The 23,133-nt window shown below is 38.0% G+C and overlaps 1 protein-coding gene across 1 annotated transcript in view; it reads left to right on the forward strand.

Annotated features, from left to right (window-relative positions):
- Nucleotides 1-1,052: 1,052 nt before the first annotated feature.
- The window catches only part of LOC127097619 (uncharacterized), a 38,892-nt gene continuing 16,811 nt past the window's right edge, over nucleotides 1,053-23,133 (forward strand). The window contains exons 1-10 of the mRNA XM_051036120.1: nucleotides 1,053-1,355; nucleotides 2,323-2,800; nucleotides 13,885-13,976; nucleotides 19,364-19,528; nucleotides 19,647-20,034; nucleotides 20,786-20,904; nucleotides 21,176-21,248; nucleotides 21,331-21,548; nucleotides 21,640-21,684; nucleotides 22,830-22,923. Coding sequence (XP_050892077.1) covers nucleotides 1,312-1,355; nucleotides 2,323-2,800; nucleotides 13,885-13,976; nucleotides 19,364-19,528; nucleotides 19,647-20,034; nucleotides 20,786-20,904; nucleotides 21,176-21,248; nucleotides 21,331-21,548; nucleotides 21,640-21,684; nucleotides 22,830-22,923 — 1,716 coding nt within the window. The 5' untranslated portion in view covers nucleotides 1,053-1,311. The remainder of the gene's footprint in view (nucleotides 1,356-2,322; nucleotides 2,801-13,884; nucleotides 13,977-19,363; nucleotides 19,529-19,646; nucleotides 20,035-20,785; nucleotides 20,905-21,175; nucleotides 21,249-21,330; nucleotides 21,549-21,639; nucleotides 21,685-22,829; nucleotides 22,924-23,133) is intronic.

The raw sequence follows: 23,133 nt of genomic DNA on the forward strand, positions 1-23,133 counted from the left end.
ACACCTCTTGTTATAAAAGCGATGCATCTAATGAAACTATCTTACACACTTTTAGAGATTGCCCTAAGGTCATGCAAGTTTGGAACAATTTTAATTTTCCATCTCACATTCATTTTTATGAGGATGATATATATATATATATATATATATATATATATATATATATATATATATATATATATATATATATATATATAAAATTGAATGAAAATTATTATGGTCTCCAATTATGACCCTTTGTTTCTTATTTATTGTTGGATAATTTGGAAATCTTGTAATGAAGAATCCTTTAAAGACATCAATTGCCCTATCTAAAATACTCTTAGCCAAAATAACTACTCTTTTACACTCTAACAAGCAGGTTTTTGACGGTTCTAATAAGATATCAAACATTAGACTTTTGTTTTGGCACCCCCCCTAAAGAATGTGATAAAGGTCAATGAAGATAGTAGTTCCATTGGTAATCCAAGGCCATCAGCCTTTGGTGGTCTTTTGAGAAACTCTTCTAGAGGTTGAATCACAACTTTTGTAGGAAGTTGTGATTTCACCTCTAATATTAATGCTGAATTTCAAGCAATTTCTCATGGTCTTGATATTTCTTGGAATCATGGTTTCAGAAATGTGATTTTTGAGTTTGATTCTCAAACGACTATGAAGTTTATTCAAGAGGATACATCTTCTATTCATCCTTATAAGTCTCTAGTGGATTATATCAAATCTCTTATTCATAAAGAGTGAAAGTTTGTCCTTGTTCACACCTTACACAAAAGATATGCTAGTGCTGATTGATTTGTTAAATTAAGAGTCTCACTTGTTCAGAAATTGATTTTTTTTCTCTCCATTAGTTAATATATGCTTAATAGACTCATTGAAAATTTCAATTTCTAAGAGTTTAAGTCCACTTGTATTTTTTTTTCATTAATAAAAAAATCGATAAAGGATATTGCTTATTTACTCTAAAAAAAACTTAATATTATATTAAAATTTAAAAACAAATAAATAGAATAAAAATTTCAAAAAAATTGGACCCGGTCGTGTTTAGAAAGCACAAACCACAAAACATCGTATGTCGCCGCAAAAAACACACTAGTTGGTGGTGTTGTATATGATTGATTTGTGAGTTCTCCACGTATATTCAGATAAAGCACCTACCTCATGCTACGTCATCATTTCCTTCCTTAATTCTCTCTTTCGGTGTCTGTTTTACACCACGCAACCACTTCCTCTATTTCACTCTTTTCTTCTTCCATGTTCAATTTCTATCTCTAGTGACGCAAGCTCAATTTTCTCTCCAAATTCTTCCACCGTTACATGGCTGTTAAATCGCATAGCACCAACAATTTTCTTTCGTTAAGGTAATCCATTGGTCCCTCTTCGCTGAATCAGTGATAACCAGAAGGCTAGGTTTTAGTTTCCTGATTGTTTGTTTGTTTGGTTTGTACCTTGCACATGAATTGTTTGACGAAATTCCTAACTGAAACTCTAATCCTTGAACTCTTACGTTTCCGTTTTGTTTACTGATTTTCTATTTTTTGCAATACTCTTGTCTTTTACTGTGGGATTATCTAGGTTTATACTAGACAATTTGTGAAGAATAGTTTATGATAGTTATCATGCATTAACCCCAGGATTAGCCTATTGGTGAAGGCTTGGGTAGTGAGAGTGTGCTCCTATCAGGTCTCACATGTCTCAGGTTCAAATTCTGCTAGGTGTTAACAATTCATGTATTGGGCCAGTCCAGACTTTAAATGGGGCTGTGCAGTTGGACGGTGGAATTGGTCCCCTTGGATTAGTCGGTCGAGCTTTAAAAAAAAGTTATGATGCATTGTTTTCTTGCAAGTACTTCAGGTAGTAACTATATGACTGTGATGTATTGTCGGGTTTATATGTTTGAAAGAAAGTTATTTTTTGAAACTAATTAGATTGCAGAAGCTTTGTTAAAAAAAAGGAAGCTTGTAAAAGTCATTATATAATCTTTACTAATATAGATTCAGTGCTATGTTAAATAGTGGCTATAACAGCACCATAGAGTACCAGAGTTTAAGCAAACCACTGTTGTTATGTGATACGCGATTTATTTAGTACAAAGTGTTGTAAAATAGTGGTTATAACTTATAATTGTGCTTTAGTGTAGTAGAATTTGAACAACCCGCAACTTTCTATAATCTGTGATTAACAACACTGTATAGGTTATAGTATAGCTGTATTTGGTGTATTTATTTTTTCATTGTGACTACTGCATTCCTCTGAGCTAAATTTTTGTGTATGGATCTCTGGGTGTATATGTGTGTGTGCTGTTTCTAACTGCAATTCATTTTTCAGTTCCTCGAATTGCCGGCTTTCAAATGGTTCCTATTGTGTAGGGAGGAAAGTGTCGGACTTGCATTGTCTACTAGTTAGTAAATGGGGCAGGACAAGAAAGGGATGCCTGATACAACATGATTTGCTATCATTGAGCAATGGTCATGGCTCCCTGGGCTGTAAAAAATACTTTTTAACATTTTCTAAGACTGGAAGAAGTTTACACTTGTTCCCATTTGCCACCTCTGATGATGGTATGGCGGTCAATGGGAGTCCACAAGCTGACACCAATGCTAACCTTGAAAAAATGAGGGTCAAACTGGACAGTTCACTTGAAGATGAAAATTTTTATGATGGACTTGTTCAAGCTTTAAATGATGCAGCCAGAGTTTTTGAGCTAGCAATTAAAGAGCATAAGTCGTACTCACGTGTATCCTGGTTTTCAACAGCTTGGCTTGGGTTAGACCAAACTGCATGGGTGAAGGCATTGTCATGTCAGGTATCATCAGGACTTCATTTATTAGACAGTGTTACTACTGTTTGATTCATACCATCTTCAAAGTATGATATGCATTTGTGAATATGAAACTTTGACAGACAGCCATTGTTATGGCATGCTGTTTCCTTTAACCAATTTAAATGTGTACTAATGATATTGCGCTATGGTTCTTCAAAGACCCATTACTATTGACTAGCAGGAAGCTAAATCTCCGGCTTCGGATAAGTTAGTGTATTGCATAATTGTAGATATAGGACTAGGGTCATTTGGCTTCAGCTACTTTGCTAAATTTCTAAATGACTTTTCTTTGTAATTAAAGTGTTGTTAAGAATCAAAAGAGAAGAGAAAAATGAATTGAAAGGTAAGAATCAAAGGAATCAGAGTTTATTGCTTGGCCAAGGGAAGGCTTCGCAATTACAACTGAAGTATAGTTCTCGTACAATGTCCCATGACCCTCACTTGAGTCACTCCCTTGTATAATAGTATGTAAAGGTTCTCACCTAAGAGTCAACGTAGAATGGTATAACTGGTTGCAAAAATCTACCCCAACCCATTAATCCTTCTTCTTGCTAGAATATACTTTCAATATTGAAACCACTTAGCTCCCATAAGATTAATAATATCCAAGGTTGTCAAGCTCAAGAGTCTAAGTAAATTCTTGGAGCTTCCATAAAATCAGCACTTAGAATTGACTGACAAACTTGTAAAAATTTACCTAATAAAAAAATGATATTAAAAAGAACTGTTAAATGTGATGTAAAAATTAATATAATACCATTAGTAGAATAGTAATTCAACATTCCAAGTCCATAATCAAGTAAAGTAGTAAACTAATTGTTGAAATACAAGAGACTAAGAGACATTTGAATAAACCGTGTATTTTGAAAGTACTATGGAAACTTTATTATATATAGAGAGATTACAACTAATTACATGATATAGTCGATCTGGGACTATTCGATATACAAATATTCTTAACACTAGATTTACAAATATCAACACTCCCCCTCAAGCTTGAGCATATAAGTCAAATGCACCAAGCTTGTTACATATATAATTAGTTCTAGGGCTTCGCAGAGATTTTGTAAACACGTCTGCCAATTGATCATTAGAGTTGACAAAGTTTGTGACGATGTCATCTGATTCGATTTTCTCTCTGACAAAGTGACAGTCTATCTCAATGTGTTTAGTCCTCTCATGGAAGACTGGATTTGAAGCAATGTGCAATGCAGCTTGATTATCACAAATAAGTGTCATTGGTCTTGCTTCTTCAATTCGAAGTTCCTTGAGCAACTGTTTTAACCAAATAAGTTCACATGTTGCCATTGCCATGGTCCTATACTCTGCCTCGACGCTTGATCTTGCAACTACGTTTTGTTTCTTACTTTTCCAGGATATAAGGTTTCCTCCAACAAGTACGCAATACCCAGAGGTGGATCGTCTATCAATGGGTGACCCTGTCCAATCAGCATCGGAGTATCCAACTATCTGAGTATGTCCTTTATTTTCATACACTAGACCTTTTCCTGGAGCACATTTGATGTATCTCAGAATCCGGATAACAACATCCATGTGTTCTTGACAAGGGGAGTTAAGAACTGACTTACCACACTAACTGCAAAAGAAATGTCTGGACGAGTGTGTGAGATAATTCAACTTTCCAACCAATCTTCTATACCTTCCTGAGTCAGATAGAGGCTCCCCTTGATTGGATAGTAGTTTGACACTTGGATCCATAGGAGTATCAGCTGGTTTAGCATTTAACAAACCTGTTTCTTCCAAAATATCCATAGCATATTTCCGCTGAGAAATCACCAAACCATCTTTAGATTGGGCTACCTCAATACCCAAGAAATAACGAAGTTTACCAAGATCTTTTGTCTGAAATTGATTCGAGAGACGTTGCTTTATCTGGAGTATACCCTGCTGATCACTACCAGTCATGACAATGTAATCTACATACACAATAAGATAAATACACCCTTGGGCTAAATGACGATAAAAAATAGAATTGCCAGCTTCACTACGGACCATACAAAACTGTTGTACTACAATGCTGAATCTACCGAACCAAGCTCTCGGAGATTGCTCAAGACCATAAAGAGACCTGTGTAACCTACACACCATATTCGATGACTCCCCCTGAACAACAAATCCAGGTGGTTGCTCCATATATACTTCCTCTTCAAGATCACCATGTAAAAAAATATTTTTGATGTCAAGTTGATGAAGAGACCAATGTCGAATGGCTGCAATGGCTAGAAGAAGTCTAACCGACGCCATCTTGGCTACAGGCGAGAAGGTATCACTATAATCCAATCCAAAAATTTGAGTGTATCCTTTGGCCACCAAGCGAGCTTTAAATCAATCAATCTTACCATCTGGACCAACTTTCACTGTATAAAGCCAACGATAACCTACTAAAGATTTTCCATGGGGTAGAGGAACCAGTTCCCAGGTACCACTGCTTTGAAGAGCACACATTTCATCAATCATTGCTTGCCGCCACTCAGGGTGAGATAATGCTTCACCTGGAGTTTTAGGAATAGAAACAGAAGACAAACAAGTATACTGCAAAGGGGAAAGACGATGATAACATAAATCAATATAATGTGGAGAAGGATTTCGTGTTTGATGTATACCTTTTCGAAGAGCAATCGGAAGATCAGACTCAGGTTGCAGGATCAGATCCGGTGATGGCGGAGGCGTCGGAGGAGAGTCTGCAATGACCTCGTGGACAGGTATGACCTCAGGGACAGGAACGACCTCAGGGACAGGGACGACAGGCGTTGGGTGACGACGCTGCTATGTTTGAAGTGGTTGACAAGTTGGGGGGGGGGGGTCAGGAGCCCTAGACTGATGGGAGATAACGGTAGGCGGGACATTAATAACTGCTGGAAAAGGTGTGAGAGTACTTTCTTGAATGGGTTCTAGAGTTACGTGACTGGACTCGAAATATGGAGCCGACTCAAAGAAGGTAACATCGGCTCATACTAAGTATCGTTGTAGAGTATGTGAATAACAACAATAATCTTTTTGGGATCGATGATAACCAAGAAAGACACATTTTAGTGATCGAGTTGATAGTTTATCACGACCAGGAGAGAGATTGTGTACAAAACATGTGGACTCGAAGACTCGGGGAGGAATTGGGTGAAGTGGGGAATTGGGAAAAAGGATTGAATAAGGGATTTTATTGTTAAGGATAGATGAGGACATGCGATTTATAAGGTAACATGCCGTTAGCACAACATCCCCCCAAAATCGAAGTGGAACATTACCATGGAAAAGTAGGGTTCGAGTGGTTTCTACAAGATGCCGATTTTTGCGTTCGGCTACCCGTTTTGTTGAGGTGTGTGAGGGCAAGATGTTTGATGGAGAATACCATTGCGTGACATAAAATTCTGAAATTGTTGGGATAAATATTCACGGGCATTGTCACTTCTTAAGATACGGATAGACACACCGAATTAAGTTCTAATTTCTTGATAGAATTGTTCAAAAATAGAAAATAATTCAGACCTATTCTTCATTAAAAATAACCATGTGCAACGTGAAAAATCATCAATAAAGGTGACAAAATACCTAGACTCAAGAGTAGAGACAGTACGCGAGGGACCACGAACATCGGTGTGAACTAAAACAAAAGGAGGCGAAACTCATTTATTGACTCGATTGGGAAACTGACCACGAGTGTGTTTCCCTAACTGACACGACTCACAATATAAAATAGATACCTTCGATAAATTTGACACCAACTTATGTAGTTTGAAAAGACAGGGATGACCTAACTGAGCATGGCTGAGCATGTCTGAGATGACACTGAGAGGTAATAAAGGCCTTGAGACCCACATCCGACACCAATCGTTCGTCCCGAACTCCGATTCTGCAGGGTAACATTATTGTTAGTGAAGGTGACACTACAATCAAGAGAACGAGTTAAACGACTGACTGAAAGTAAATTAAATGGACAATTAGGTACGTAGAGGACAAAAGTAACAGAGAGAGAAGGTAGAATTTGAACAGTACCAATCCCTTCGGATCGGGTTTGAGAATCATTGACAAAAGTTATAGTCGGTAAGAAACCGAATGTAGAGAGGGAAGAGAAAAGATTTTTACCAGTAACATGATCAGATGCACCAGAATCGAGGACCCAAGGTCCAAGAGAAGATGATTGAGAGAGACAAGCAGATGAATTACCCGTGTGTGCTACCGAAGCAGTAGAATCTAAGTTCTGATAATTCTGATACCACCTGAGGAAATCATCGTAGTTTGATGTAAAATTATGTGGAGTAGCCATGAGTATCGGATCTGAAACAGTTGTCCTATGGAGAGGGGAGCGGTGGGAAAAGTGTCGGGATCGACTGTCGGACGTGCTGTCACGTACGGAGGTTTCTGCCGGTGAAAAGTGGGGAACGGCTGGATCGGAAGAGGCACTTCTGCTGATAGGTTATCAGAGAATTTTGAAAAGTGAGAGGCAAACCGGAGTGATGACACGGTTTGCAAAAAAAAATAAAAAATTCACCGGAAGACAGTGGGTCAACCGGGTAAAGGACGACGAAGAAATAATTGCCTCTTAGCAGGCTCTGATACCATGTTGAAATACAAGAGACTAAGAGACATTTGAATAAACTGTGTATTTTGAAAGCACTACGGAGATTTTATTATATATAGAGAAATTACAACGAATTACATGATATAGTCGATGGGGGACTATTCGATATACAAATATTCTTAACACTATATTTACAAATATCAACATTAATATCAGTATATCAGCTGATAACAAGCAGAACCCTGATGGAAAAAAGTTATGAGTGAAAGGAAGGATTTAAACAGAGGAAGTAAAAACTCAGAGCAACCATCAGAGGAAGCAGAAGCACAGCACAATGGAAGATGACAAAATAATGGCGGAGAACACTGGATGTGCACGTGCAGTGTGCTATGCTGCGTAGCTGTGGACAATGACAGAACTATGATACTTTGTCAAAATCAAGATCTTACATAAGACCGGGAGAGAATAGCAAGATCGTAAAATATAAAATCACAGTTAAGATTGGAAGATCCTACCCAATTATTTTGTAAGATCGAGAGGGGGGGTAACTATTGAATTAGGAGAGACTAAGAGACATTTAGGTTAAACCGTGTGTTTTAAAAGCACTACGGAGACTTTATTATATATAGAGAGATTACAACTAATTACATGATATAGTCGATGTGAGACTATTCTATATACACAAATATTCTAACACTATGTATTTACAAATATCAACACTCCCCCTCAAGCTTGAGCATATAAGTCAAATGCACCAAGCTTGTTACATATATAATTAGTTCGGGGACTTCTCAGAGATTTTGTAAACACGTCTGTCAATTGATCATTAGAATTGACAAAGCTTGTGACGATGTCACCTGACTCGATCTTTTCTCTAACATAGTCACAGTCTATCTCAATATGTTTGGTCCTCTCATGGAAGACTGGATTTGAAGCAATGTGCAATGCAACTTGATTATCACAAATAAGTGTCATTGGTCTTGCTTCTTCAATTTGAAGTTCCTTGAGCAACTGCTTTAACCAAATAAGTTCACATGTTGCCATTGCCATGGCCCTATACTCTGCCTCGGCGCTTGATCTTGCAACTACGTTTTGTTTCTTACTTTTCCAGGATATAAGGTTTCCTCCAACAAGTACACAATACCCAGAGGTGGATCGTCTATCAGTGGGTGACCCTGCCCAATCAACATCAGAGTATCCAATTATCTGAGTATGTCCTTTATCTTCATACACTAAACCTTTTCCTGGAGCACATTTGATGTATCTCAGAATCCGGATAACAACATCCATGTGTTCCTACCAAGGGGAATTTAAGAACTGACTTACCACACTAACCGCAAAAGAAATGTCTGGACGTGTGACTGTGAGATAATTCAACTTTCCAACCAATCTCCTATACCTTCCTGAGTCAGATAGAGGCTCCCCCTGATTGGGTAATAGTTTGACACTTGGATCCATAGGAGTATCAGCTGGTTTGACATTCAACAAACCTGTTTCTTCCAAAATATCCATAGCATATTTCCGCTGAGAAATCACCAAATCATCTTTAGATTGGGCTACCTCAATACCCAAGAAATAGCGGAGTTTACCAAGGTCTTTTGTCTGAAATTGATTCGAGAGATGTTGTTTTAACTGGAGTATACCCTGCTGATTACTACCAGTTATGACAATATCATCTACGTACACAATAAAATAAATACACCCTTGGGCTGAGTGACGATAAAAAACAGAATGGTCAGCTTCACTACGGACCATACCAAACTGTTGGACTACAGCGCTGAATCTGCCGAACCAAGCTCTCGGAGATTGCTTAAGACCATAAAGAGACCTGTGTAACCTACACACCATATTCAATGACTCCTCCTGAGCAACAAATCCAGGTGGTTGCTCCATATATACTTCCTCTTCAAGATCACCATGTAAAAAAACATTTTTGATGTCAAGTTGATGAAGAGGCCAATGCCGAATGGCTGCAATGGCTAGAAGAAGTCTAACAGATGCCATCTTGGCTACAGGCGAGAAGGTATCACTATAATCCAATCTAAAAATCTGAGTGTATCCTTTGGCGACCAAGCGAGCTTTAAATCGATCAATCTTACCATTTGGACCAACCTTCACTGTATAAAGCCAACGACAACCCACTAAAGATTTCCCAGGGGGTAGAGGAACCAGTTCCCAGGTACCACTGCGTTGAAGAGCACACATTTCATCAATCATTGCTTGCCTCCACTCAGGGTGAGATAATGCTTCACCTGGAGTTTTAGGAATAGAAACAGAAGACAAAGAAGACAAACAAGTATACTGCAAAGGGGAAAGACGATGATAACATAAATCAATATAATGTGGAGAAGGATTTCGTGTTTGACGTATACCTTTTCGAAGGGCAATCGGAAGATCGGACTCAGGTTGCAGGATCGGATCCGGTGATGGTGGAGACGTCGGAGGAGAGTCTGCAATGACCTCAGGGACAGGTATGACCTCAGGGACGGGGACGACAGACGTTGGGCGACGACGCTGATATGTTTGAAGTGGTCGAGAAGTAGGGGGGTCAGGAGCCATAGACTGGTGGGGGATAATGGTAGGCGGGACATTAATAACTGTCGGAAAAGGTGTGGAAGTACTTTCTTGAAGAGGTTCCGGAGATACTGGGTTGGACCCGAAATATGGAACAGACTCAAAGAAGGTAACGTCGGCCGATATGAGGTATCGTTGTAGAGTATGAGAATAACAACGATAACCCTTTTGGGAACGATGATAACCAAGAAAGACACACTTTAGTGATCGAGCTGCTAGTTTATCAAGACCAGGGGAGAGATTGTGTACAAAACACGTTGACCCGAATACTCGAGGAGAAATTGGGTGGAGAGGAGAATTTGGAAACAGGATTGAATGAGGGATTTTATTATTAAGGACAGATGAGGGCATGCGATTTATGAGGTAACATGCTGTGAGCACCGCATCCCCCCAAAAACGGAGAGGAACATTACCATGGATTAGTAGGGTCCGAGTGGTTTCTACAAGATGCCGATTTTTGCGTTCGGCTACCCCGTTTTGTTGGGGTGTATGAGGGCAAGATGTTTGGTGCAGAATACCATTGGATGACATAAAAGTTTGAAACTGTTGGGATAAATATTCACGTGCATTATCACTTCTTAAGGTACGAATAGACAAACCAAATTGGGTTCTTATTTCTCGATAAAATTGTTCAAAAATAGAAAACAATTCAGATCTGTTCTTCATTAAAAATAGCCATGTGCAACGTGAAAAATCATCAATAAAAGTTACAAAATATCTAGACTCAAAAGTCGACACGGTACGCGAGTATGTTTCCCTAACTGACAAGACTCACAATGTAAAGTGGACAATTTAGATAGACTAGGCACCAACTTTTGTAGCTTGGGAAGACCTGGATGACCTAACTGTGCATGTATCATGAGTGGAGAATCTGTGGTGGAGCATGTGGTAGATGACATAGAGAAGTAGTAGAGGCCTTGAGACTCACATCCGACGCCAATCGTCTGTCCCGAACTCCGATCCTGCAGAGTAACATTACTATTAGTAAAGGTGATAGAACAATTTAGAGAACGAGTTAAACGACTGACTGACAGTAAATTAAATGGGCAATTAGGTACATATAGGACAGAAGTCACAGAGAGAGATGGTAAAATTGAACAGTACCAATCCCTTGGGATCGGGTTTGAGAACCATTTGCGGAAGTTATACTCGGTAAGAAACCAAAGGTAGAGAGGGAAGAAAAAATACCTTTGTTACCGGTAACATGATCAGACGCACCATAATCGAGGACCCAAGGACCAATAGGAGATGATTGAGAGAAGCAAACAGATGAATTACCAGGGTGTGCAACCGAAGCTGTGGAACCAGAGGTCTGATTATTCTGACACCACTTGAGAAAATCCTCGTAGCTTGGCGTAGGGCTCTGAAGAGAAGGTAAAGTTTGCATAGTATCTGGATTATCAATTTGAGCTGCATTTACCTGGCGTGGAGGTCTGCCATGTAACTTCCAGCAACGGTCGATAGTATGTCCAAGCTGGTTACAATGGTCACACTTGGGACGAGGTTTGGAGTTGGATGACCCTCCTCGAAGGCGATTCTGATTGTTGCCAAGAGATGCAAGGGCAACAGTGTCACCTGGTGTCGGAGCAACAATAGATGGAGGGGAAACCGGACCAAATGCATGAGGTGTAGCCAAGCGCAACAATTGTTCACTAACTGCATCGAGTTCTGGTGGTAGTCCCTTAAGTGCCATGACCATGAAAAATTTACTGTTGTTCGGAATGAGTTGTTGCATCTTTTGCATAAGGCATGAGAGTTTCGAAACTTGCTTTCAAGGCATCAAGCTTACTCAGATAGGCTTGCATATCCATATTTTGCAACTTCAGTGTGTCGAGTTTGAGGATGACGCTGTATAGACAATGAACGTCGTTGGAGAAGACTTTCTTAGCCTTTTCCCAAACCTCATTGCAAGTGGAGAAGGCTTGATACTGCGCTTGGAGGTTGGGTGCGATGGAAAACCATAACACAGTACAGAGAGAGGCATCCGTTTTCTTCCATTTAGCGAGTTTTGCGGCGGCAACATCAACCAATTTTGTGGTTAGGTGATCTTCATATCCCTGACCGTGAAACCACATATCGACAGCACGAGCCCATACGTTGTAGTTGGCTGATCCAGTTAGTTTTTCACATGGGATAAGCAGAACTTTAGTAAACGAGATGGAATCAACATCTCCCATGACTTAAAGAAACAAAATCGGGGCTGTGGAGACCAGACCTGTGAGCGATGGAGGGAGCCGTGTGGGGCGGTTGGGAAAAACGGCCGGATCGGGCGGCAAGGTGGTTGTACCTGAGAATTTTGAGAAGTTAAAGGCAAACCGGAGAAGTTAGAGGCAAACCGGAGTGATGACACGATTTGAGAAAAAGAAAAAAAATTATCACCGGAAGACAGTGGGTCAACCGGGTAAAGCACGGCAAAAAGTTGTCTCTTAGTAGGCTCTAGATACCATATTGAATTAGGAGAGACTAAGAGACATTTAGGTTAAACCGTGTGTTTTAAAAGCACTACAGAGACTTTATTATATATAGAGAGATTACAACTAATTACATGATATAGTCGATGCGGGACTATTCTATATACAAATATTCTAACACTAGTCGATGCGGAACTATTCTATATACAAATATTCTAACACTGTGTATTTACAAATATCAACAGTAACAATATCATAAAACATAAGATCGCAACAAAAATTGTAAGATCCTACTAAAATGAAAAAAATAATTAATAGTATAATTTAAAGTATTTTTACATGATATATGTTAGTAGGCGACTGAATCCGTGAGAAAATGACTCTTTTTCATATTCTTTAGAAATCTATAATTGAGTTTTTATACTTTATTACTACGACATGGAACATTTGTTAGACGTTAGGGACATATTTGGTCAATTACTAGGACTATCAGAAGTTAACTAGTTAAAACAAACTCTACAAGTGAGATGTTTATACTCTAAACCCTAAACTAAAACTTCATCATTTCAAAAAGGCACACATTCATCCTCGCCAAACCGTAATTCTTGTGTCTCTGCATCTTGTCATCCTTCTCACATTTTAAAGGTGGTGGCCGGAAAACGGCCAATCATGGCCGAAAGTGGAAAAAATCGTAAAAAATCAATGAATTTACGATTTTTTTCAAAATTTGCTACAACATGTGGTTCTACTAAGATCGGGATCGTTGGAGGTGAGTGAGATCGTAAAATCTTAAAAATTTAAGATCTAGAACGAGATCTTGACAACCATGGTGATCCTGGTAACTCTTTTAGTGGCTTTTGTTTTGAACGAGGGGAAAATGCATGAAACAGACGGGTGAGGGAGTCTTTAGGGTGTCGAGTGCAAGCAAGTGGCAGGCCAAGTGTGAACGCACCTTTTGGATGTTCAAATGCAGAAGGCCACTGGAGCACTCAGGCAAGTTTCTCCGGCAGGGAACGGCATTGTTTGTTGCAGGTGAGCTATGGTTGTCAAGTGTTCAATTGCAGTTTGAGAGAGCCCATAGGCAAAATTAAGAGATTGAAAGCCGGAAAAAATGAAGTTCAGAGAGTAAATATGGCAATGGCCAGTCTTGAACAAAAATGAAACACAATTAAATCATATGTTTTGAGTCATTTTTAGCTCTTAAGTTGGACTCACCGACTCATTATCTGAATTGTGAGTGTGTTCAAGTCAGATTGAGTCTGACAAAAACGATTCCCAGTGTGAGTTAACCAGATTTGGCTATATAGAATCTAAACTTGATTTACGAGTTAACTAATTTTTTCAAATGAATACTATTTGAAAAGATTGTAGCAAATTATATATTGCCGATTCTTTATCATAAATGAATTTTGGTAGTGTTTACTTTATTGCCTTTGCTACAAGAATTGTTACTATGACGTTGATCATGTCTCACCTTATTTCACTGTTTCAAAATTTGCCAAATTTATGAAGAACTGAGAAACATGTCATATAAATTTTCTCAGGCTGCCGTGTACTCCTTATTGTATGCTGCAAGTGAAATTTCATCCCGAGGTGATAGCAGAGATAGAAATGTCAATGTATTTGTTCAAAGGAGGTAGCGTGTTACTTTGTATTTTGGTTCATTTTATATGTTTCTTTTACATTACACTTATTTATCAGAAGGAATAGAAGTTCTTTGGTTGACCCTATGTGATGAAGTTTTATAATAGACCATGTACCCCAAATTATTCCTTAGATAATTACTTCATTCGTTTGATTTTTTAACCATTAAAATGATTTCTATAGCTATGCACATATTAATGTCAAATTTTGAAATTTAAAATGCACACTTTTTTTTACGAAAAAGTCTGTATTTTATTGAATATTATGTAAATCATTAAGGATTATGATTAATGTAATTAATTAGCTATTATTTCCTTTTCTTTTCTGTAATTAGAATTAGCATTCATGGGAAATTAATTCCCCTGATTCTTAGGTCAGATTTCTCTTTCAAATCCTGCCTTATGCAGTCTATAAATACAGCATATGTAATTCTCATAAAACATAAGGAAATATACAATATATTTCTACATGGTATCAGAGCACGATCTGAACCATCCCTAACCTAGCGCCGCCAAACTATGGAGGATCCCAAATCTGATGAATCGCTCAAAGTGGAGACTGGATCATTTCCGACCAGTTCACACGAAGGGCTCACTCACCTCATCACAGGCCATAAATTAAATGGTCAAAACTATACCCAATGGGTAAGGTCAGTCAAGATCTTCCTCGAAGGAAAAGGAAGGGAAGGCTACACAACGGGGGATTCTAAATGTCCCGAAAAAGGAGACAAAAACTTTCAGAAATGGAAACTTGAGAACAGCCAAGTAATGTCATGGCTGCTCAATACCATGACAAACGAAATTGGTGAAAATTTCATGTTCTATGACACTGCAAAAGAGATATGGGATGCAGTGAAGGAAACATACTCAAATGTTGACAATACATCTGTCATATTTGAGATTAAAAGCATTCTTCATGACCTTCGACAGGGAGAATCTTCTGTTACTGAGTATTTTAATATACTTAACAAACACTGGCAGCAACTCGACATATATGAAGAGGTTACATGGTGTTGTACGGAAGATCAAAAGAAATATAAGGAGCTGGTGGAAAAAGATAGGATTTACAAGTTCCTATTGGGGCTAAACAAGGACCTAGATGAAGTTCGTGGAAGGATCCTTGGAACCAAACCACTTCTCAAAATTCGAGAAGCCTTTTCAGAAGTGAGAAGGGAAGAAAGCAGGAAGAAAATCATGTTGGGAACACCTAGCTCAGTTCCGTACAGCGAGAGCTCTGCAATGGCAGCAAGAGGGAATCAGCCTCGGCCACCACAGAAGAAAACCCGCCCCTGGTGTGAACACTGCAAGAGACCAGGCCACACAAAGGAAACATGTTGGATCATACATGGAAAACCTTCAGAGACCAAAATTTTCAAAGGCAAGGAGGGAAGAGGTAACACAGCATTTAACAATCAAGAAGCTGAGGTATACTCTAACTCATCTCTTTTTAGCAAAGAACAAATGGAGGCTCTTCAAAAACTCCTTCAGCAAACCATGTTAATTGCAGAAAAAGGTGGTACTGCTGTAGTGGCTCAAAGAGGTAATTACTTACATGCTCTAAACACTAGTAAGGAAGAAATAAAATCATGGATTGTTGACTCAGGGGCTTCAGATCACATGACTGGAGATTTTACTTTGTTTAGTAGTTATTCTCCATGTCCCTATAACTATAATGTTCGAATAGCTGATGGTACACATTCTAAGGTCATGGGTAAAGGATCAATTATCATTTCACCAAATATTACACTTGACTCTGTTTTGTATGTGCCTAAACTGGATTGTAACTTGCTGTCTATTAGCAAGATTACAAGAGATTTGAAATGTGTTACTAAATTCTTCCCTAACTTGTGTGAATTTCAGACTTTGGAGTCGGGGAAGACGATTGGCAATGCTGAAGAGTGTGCTGGATTCTACCTCCTTCAAGTGGAAAAATCAGAAGAAAAACTCAAGAATAATTGTCATGTTGCAGCTGCAGTTTCAAGTGATAATAATCCTGTAATGATGTGGCACTATAGATTAGGCCACCCAAATTTCATATACTTGGAAAAAATATTTCCCTCTTTATTCAATAAAAACAAGGAACATTTTCAGTGTGAAATTTGCCAATTGTCTAAACATACTCGAAACCATTACTCACCCCAATCTTATAAACCCTCAAAACCTTTTTCATTAATCCATAGTGATATATGGGGACCATCACGAGTCCACAACATTACAGGCTCGAGATGGTTTGTCACCTTTATTGATGATCACACACGTGTTACCTGGGTGTTTCTAATGAAGGAAAAATCAGAAGTAGGGAGAATATTTGAAATTTATCATAAGATGGTACAAACACAATTCCAAAGCAATATTCAGATACTTAGAACTGACAATGGCCGTGAGTATTACAACCTTGCTCTAAATTCCTATCTTCAAAAGGTTGGAATTGTTCACCAAAGCTCGTGTGTGGACACTCCCCAACAAAATGGAGTCGCGGAAAGGAAGAATAGACACCTTTTGGAAGTGACTAGATCAATCATGTTAGCCACAAATGTCCCACAACACTTTTGGGGAGAAGCTGTCCTTTCAGCAACTCACCTTATAAATCGAACACCCTCCCGTATCCTTAACTTTAAGACCCCACTCTCCACACTTCAAAACCTATTTCCAACCAGCAAAATCTTTTCCTCTATTCCATTAAAAATATTTGGATGCTCAACTTTTGTCCATAACCTCAACCCTCACCGAAGCAAATTAGACCCAAAATCCATCAAATGCATTTTTCTTGGTTACTCTCCTCACCAAAAGGGATATAGGTGTTACTCTCCCCATACCAAAAAATTTTACCACACTATGGATGTAACCTTCTTTGAAAATCAACCCAATTACACCAAAACTGGTATTCAGGGGGAGCATATAGAAAATTTAGAATACCAACTTTTGCCTCTTGAACTAACCGAACATGACAAGATCTTACCAAACCAAACCGGCAACACTCAATCAGCCGAACCTATGCCTAAACCAGCTGAAAAATTACCAGACCAAACCTCAAACATTCAGCCGAGTGAAAGGACAACAAAAGTTGTGACGGAAACAGAACCAATTATAGTTTCAACCACATCTCAACAGGATTGTGATCCAAAAACAGGCAAGTGGAAGGGTTTTTGTTATAAAAGGAAGGAGGTAGAGTCAAGCAAAGCTCCAATGCAAGGCCATGAGTCAAACGAGACTCTAGAAAATGAAGTTCCCACAGGTAATATTCTTCCTAACTCTGAACATGTTGATACAATAGATATTGATATTCCTATTGCTATGAGAAAAGGGGTTAGAACTTGCACTAAACACCCTATTGAAAAATATATCTCCTATGGAAAACTATCACAAAGTTACAGGTCCTTTGTAGCAACTGTTGACAACATAGAAATTCCAAATAATATTCAAGAAGCATTGCAGAAACCTGAATGGGCAGCAGCTGTAACAGAAGAAGTTCAAGCACTCGTAAGAAATGGCACATGGGAGATTACTGCTATACCAGAAGGGAAGAAAGCAGTAGGATGCAAGTGGATATTTTCAATTAAACACAATGCTGATGGGAGTATAAACAGGTACAAAGCTCGGTTGGTTGCAAAGGGGTTCACACAATCATATGGGGTGGATTATGAGGAGACTTTTGCACCTGTTGCGAAGCTCAATTCTGTCCGGGTTCTACTATCTTTGGCAGCAAATCTAGATTGGCCCCTACACCAACTAGACATAAAGAATGCATTTCTAAATGGAGAGTTAGAAGAAGAGGTATATATGCAAATTCCTTCGGGACTTGAATCACCTGGAACCGCCAACATGGTGTGTCGACTTCGCAAATCTCTATATGGCCTCAAACAATCACCAAGGGCATGGTTTGATAGACTAACAAAAGTTGTCAAGCAAGAGGGTTTTGTTCAATGTCAAACAGACCATACCATGTTTGTCAAGCACTCTTTGGATGGGAAGATAGCTTTGTTTATTGTCTATGTTGATGATATCGTAATTACGGGAGACGATGATGAACAAGTCAACCAGTTAAAGAAACTTCTAGCAAAAGAATTTGAAGTCAAAGACTTGGGACAACTCAAGTATTTTCTAGGGATGGAAATTGCACGAACAAAGAATGGTATTTCAGTTTCTCAAAGGAAGTACACTCTGGATTTACTTCAAGAAACAGGTATGCTTGGATGCAAAGCTGCCAATACTCCCTTAGAACAAGTAAAAAGGAGTGAAGATGAGAATGTACCAGCTAATAAAGATAGATATCAAAGTCTAGTCGGAAAACTAATCTATCTAACTCACACCAGACCAGACATTGGTTTTGCTGTAAGCATGGCTAGTCGTTATATGTCAAATCCAACTGAAACTGACATGAGAAATGTGAACAGAATTCTCCAGTACCTGAAAGGTACGCCAGGCCGAGGACTTTATTTTCAAAAGAACTCAAACAGAGGCATTGAAGTCTACACCGATTCTGATTGGGCAGGATGTTTATCTGACAGGAAATCAACTACAGGCTACTGCACATTTGTATGGGGTAATATGGTAACTTGGAGAAGCAAGAAACAATCTGTTGTGGCTAGGAGTAGCGCATAAGCAGAATTCAGAGCTATGTCACAAGGTATTTGTGAAGGAATTTGGCTTAAGCGAATGCTAGATGAGATCAAAATTCCTACCAATCACCCCATGAAGATATTATGTGATAACAAGGCTGCTATTAGCATTGCTAAGAACCCGGTACAGCATGATAGAACAAAGCATGTGGAGATAGACCGACACTTCATCAAGGAGAAAATTGATCATGAAATTATATGTGTTAATCATATTCCATCATGCCAACAAACTGCAGACATTCTAACAAAAGCCCTTCCAAGGAACATATACGAGAATATCAGATCCAATTTGGGTATGATAGACATCTACCACCCAGATTGAGGGGGAGTATGGAATAATCAATACAGAATCAAATGATTCTGTTTGTACAGCTCATTAAGGATTAGGATTAATGTAATTAATTAGCTATTATTTCCTGTTCTTTTCTGTAATTAGAATTAGCATTCATGGGAAATTAATTCCCCTGATTCTTAGGTCAGATTTCTCTTTCAAATCTTGCCTTATGCAGTCTATAAATACAGCATATGTAATTCTCATAAAACATAAGGAAATATACAATATATTTCTACAGTTTTTATCATCACAGTGCTTGTATACTTATAACCTGTTTTGACTGCCTTCCAATATTTGATTTACCCGTACTGCACTGGCTCATGTTTTTCTTTTTGTTCCTTCTTTACAGGTTTAGATTTAATATTTAATAGTGCTCTCTCTTGTAGCTTTGGGCCTAATACTTATTTTAAATGTTGTGTTGGTCCAGTTTGCTAAGGCTATCTGCTCCCTTGGAGAGCTTAATTAGAGAGAACTTATCAGCCAAACAGCCTGAAGTATATGAATGGTTTTGGTCTGAGCAAGTTCCAGCTGTAGTGACATCCTTTGTTAATAAGTTTGAAGGGGACGGACGCTTTACTTCTGCCATTGCTTTGTATGTTCTCTTTTAACATTTCTACATATTGAGATGTTAATTTTTATGGCTCTGTTCTTGCTCCTTCATGTTATATTTATAGACAATGCATAAATGATGTTTTTGACTGAATTCCCAGGTCTGGAAAAACTAAGGGTTTAAGCAGTGCAAGTGATGTATCACTTCTCCTTCTTGCACTTACATGCATTGCTGCAATTGCTAAACTTGGCACGGCAAAAGTTTCTTGCTCACAGTTGTTTTCCATGAGCACAGAGATAACTGGTAGTTTGATGGACATGCTGGTTGGTTTAATTCCTATAAGTCAAGCTTATAATTCTATAACGGATGTTGGTCTACACAGAGAATTTCTTGTACATTTCGGTCCCCGAGCTGCAGCTTTTAGAGAAAAAGATGATTGGGGTTCAGAAGAGGTTGTTTTCTGGGTAAATCTGGTTCAGAGGCAGCTGCAGCAAGCTATTGATAAGGAGAAAATATGGTCAAGACTGACAACATCTGAAAGCATTGAGGTTAGTTGTGTTTAGTTTTGAAGACATAATGGTTTTGACACTACTAGAAAGGTGATGGTGCATTTCATGTCTAGGAATATATATTCAATTGAAATGACTACACTTACAGTTAAATTACCAAAGTGAGACCTAATATTTTGCTTAATTTGTATCATTTTACAAATTATTATTCATTAACAGGTGGACTGGCTTTGAAATTTGACATCTGAAACATACTCCTGCGATTGTATAATTTATTGACATCTGAAACATGTTACTGGATCATGAAATTTGTTTTCTGGTGGACTGGCTTTGAAAAACAAAAGTATTCCACTATGGATAAAAATAATTTCTTATTTTATTTTTCCAGCATAGAGGAGTATGATTAAACATTGAGCTAAGTTCGTTTACTTTCTATTAGAAAGTTTCAAGAGAAAGCACTTTATGTAAATAAAATAAAAAGAAGGGTAATGTTAACTTGTGCCCCAAGGGCACATGTTAAGAAACCCACAAATAGAAAATTTATATTGAAAAAATAAATAAAATTATTAATTATAAGTTTCTAATAAATTCAATACACAATTTCCAAGAATTTGTTTCTATATTGATCTCTTAACTTGTGCCCCAAGGGCACAAGTTAGCATTACCCTAAAAAGAATAATGAGATGAGTTGAGTTGAATAGGGTATAATAGAGGTCAATCCTTTTCCATTCATTTGTGTTTTTTTTTGGTAACAAAAGGCTTCAATTGAAAGAAAGTTAGCATAGTGCAGGTTTTGGAGAAGGATTTGGCTGTATTTGGATTCTTTATTGCTTTAGGCAGAAGTACACGGACATTTCTTTTGGCAAATGGTTTTGATACTCTCGATGATCCAATTGAAGATTTTATCAGGTACTACTTCTGTCACGTATTATTACTATTGTTAGAGTACTAGGTTTCTTATTTTTTTAGTAGTCTTATCATGAATATTATTCGGTTGGGCATGTATTAGTTGTACTTCTAGTATTTGACCAGATGATTCATATAAATAGGTATAATTAGGTTACTAACTCTACATTTATAATATCATCATAATAGTTCCTGCAACTTCAGCCCCTTTCTCTTCAATTCTGGTTTACACACATTTTGTTCATTTATTTATTTATATGACTATTTATTACAGGTATCTTATTGGGGGCAGTGTTTTATACTACCCTCCACTCTCATCCATTAGTTCATATCAAATGTATGTTGAGGTTAGTGTTTATGGTCCTTGCATTTAACATAGATGCTTGATTATTAAGTTAGTTTAACTGGTGAAGTCCTTTAACTGCATAGGTAGTGTGTGAAGAACTAGATTGGCTTCCTTTTTATCCGGGAATCACCAGCATCACAAAACAGTTGCATGGGCATAATAAACCAGAAGGTCCCCCAAATGCCGAAGCAGTGACGCAAGCATTCGATGTTTGCTCTCATTGGATGCAGAGCTTTATCAGATACAGCACATGGCTGGAGAGCCCGTCAAATGTAAAAGCAGCTGAGTTTCTGTCTACAGGGTAACCAGATAAATGTTTATTTATAGTTTAATGAAATACAAGCTTCAAACTTAATAAATTCTTATATGTATCTTATTTTATTTTATGTTAGGCAAAACAAGTTGATGGAGTGCATGGAGGAACTTGGAATGATAAAGTATGTGGCAAAGTCTGCATCTACAGTGTTTTATTTTTTGTCATTCCATTAAGTGCATGTGGATATTCATTGATGCCGTGATTCAGGTTTCAAAACTTTATATTTTTGTGATAAAATATTGATCATAAATTTCTTGTTTCAGCAACATCAAGTTTAGTTATTATTGCTACACAGTAGTCATGTCAAAGTCATTTCTGTGTAGTCAATTGCAGTCATAGCGGCTGGCCCTAAGCGCTATATGAAACCCCGTGTGTTTCTGTTTTAAGTAACGGATGCAGTGCAACCAATAGCAGTTTTCGCAGTGAAATACTGAAAATTTTCTTGACCTTTTGTTCATTTCCCACCAAATATCCGTTTATGGTTGTCAAATGGAATTCCCGATGTTAGAATGGAGTAATTCCATGTAGTAGACAAAATGGAAGACCAAGAGTTGAATCTAGAGGCTAGAATAACAGATGTACTCAGAGCATTATGATATTCTGTATCTATGCACAAATTCGGTAGTAGTTTTCAAATACATCTTGTCAAAGTCCAATACAATCCTTTCAGGAAATGAATTTAAAGATTGATCCAAACAGTGTTAACTTTTTTCTCTCTAATATGTGGCTCTGGCTTTTATATAGCATTGACCTGTTGATAAGATATTTTTGGCAAATGTCCTTTCATTAAAAAAGAAAGAAAAGAGAGCAGATGCCTTATATAATGGAAATGTGTTTAATAGTTGAACCATTTTACAAAAACATGATTCTTCTACCTGAGAGCTAGATGAAGCACGGACACGCCGAAATCGACACTGACACTGACACTGACACGGCGACATCAGTAATAATTTCAAAAAAATGAATAAATTAAACGTAATTACAAGTGTCGGTGCAGGTGTCTGACGCTGACACGGACACGCCTTTTTTCAGAGGTGTCGGTGCTACATTCTGCACCTAAATCCACGTACAAGTAACAGATAAAATGTTTCCAAGCAAACTGTCTGGTACCGTGGTGACTTTTTCTTGAACCAATTTATTTATACACATTTTGTATCTATAGTTTTAGTGGAATCCTGAGGTTGTGAACCTGGTTTTCTACTCCAATAGATTCTTATTCCAAAAGTTGTACTACTACCAGTTATTATCTTCATAAATTTAATGCAGGGATAAGACATCGGAGAGTGATACCAAGAAAATAGTTGACAGACAAAGTTCCACAATTCAGTCAACAATAAAAGGGCCAGGTTCTTTTGATGAGGTTTGGTTCCTGCTTTTTAAAATCTGCATTTAATACAGGTGCTTTTTCCAAGTTTTTAAATTAGATATTATAAACTTAATTTCTATTATTCCGGGGTGCACTAAATGATAGTACAACTCCATCTGGAACCATGGATGCAATTAGACATGACAGGGCTTACCTTTATAGCCTTGTACCATATGTCCTGAATTTATAAAATCGTTATCATAT

Source organism: Lathyrus oleraceus, chromosome 6 (genome assembly GCF_024323335.1).
Source record: "Lathyrus oleraceus cultivar Zhongwan6 chromosome 6, CAAS_Psat_ZW6_1.0, whole genome shotgun sequence".
In the NCBI taxonomy this organism is placed as follows: domain Eukaryota; kingdom Viridiplantae; phylum Streptophyta; class Magnoliopsida; order Fabales; family Fabaceae; genus Lathyrus; species Lathyrus oleraceus.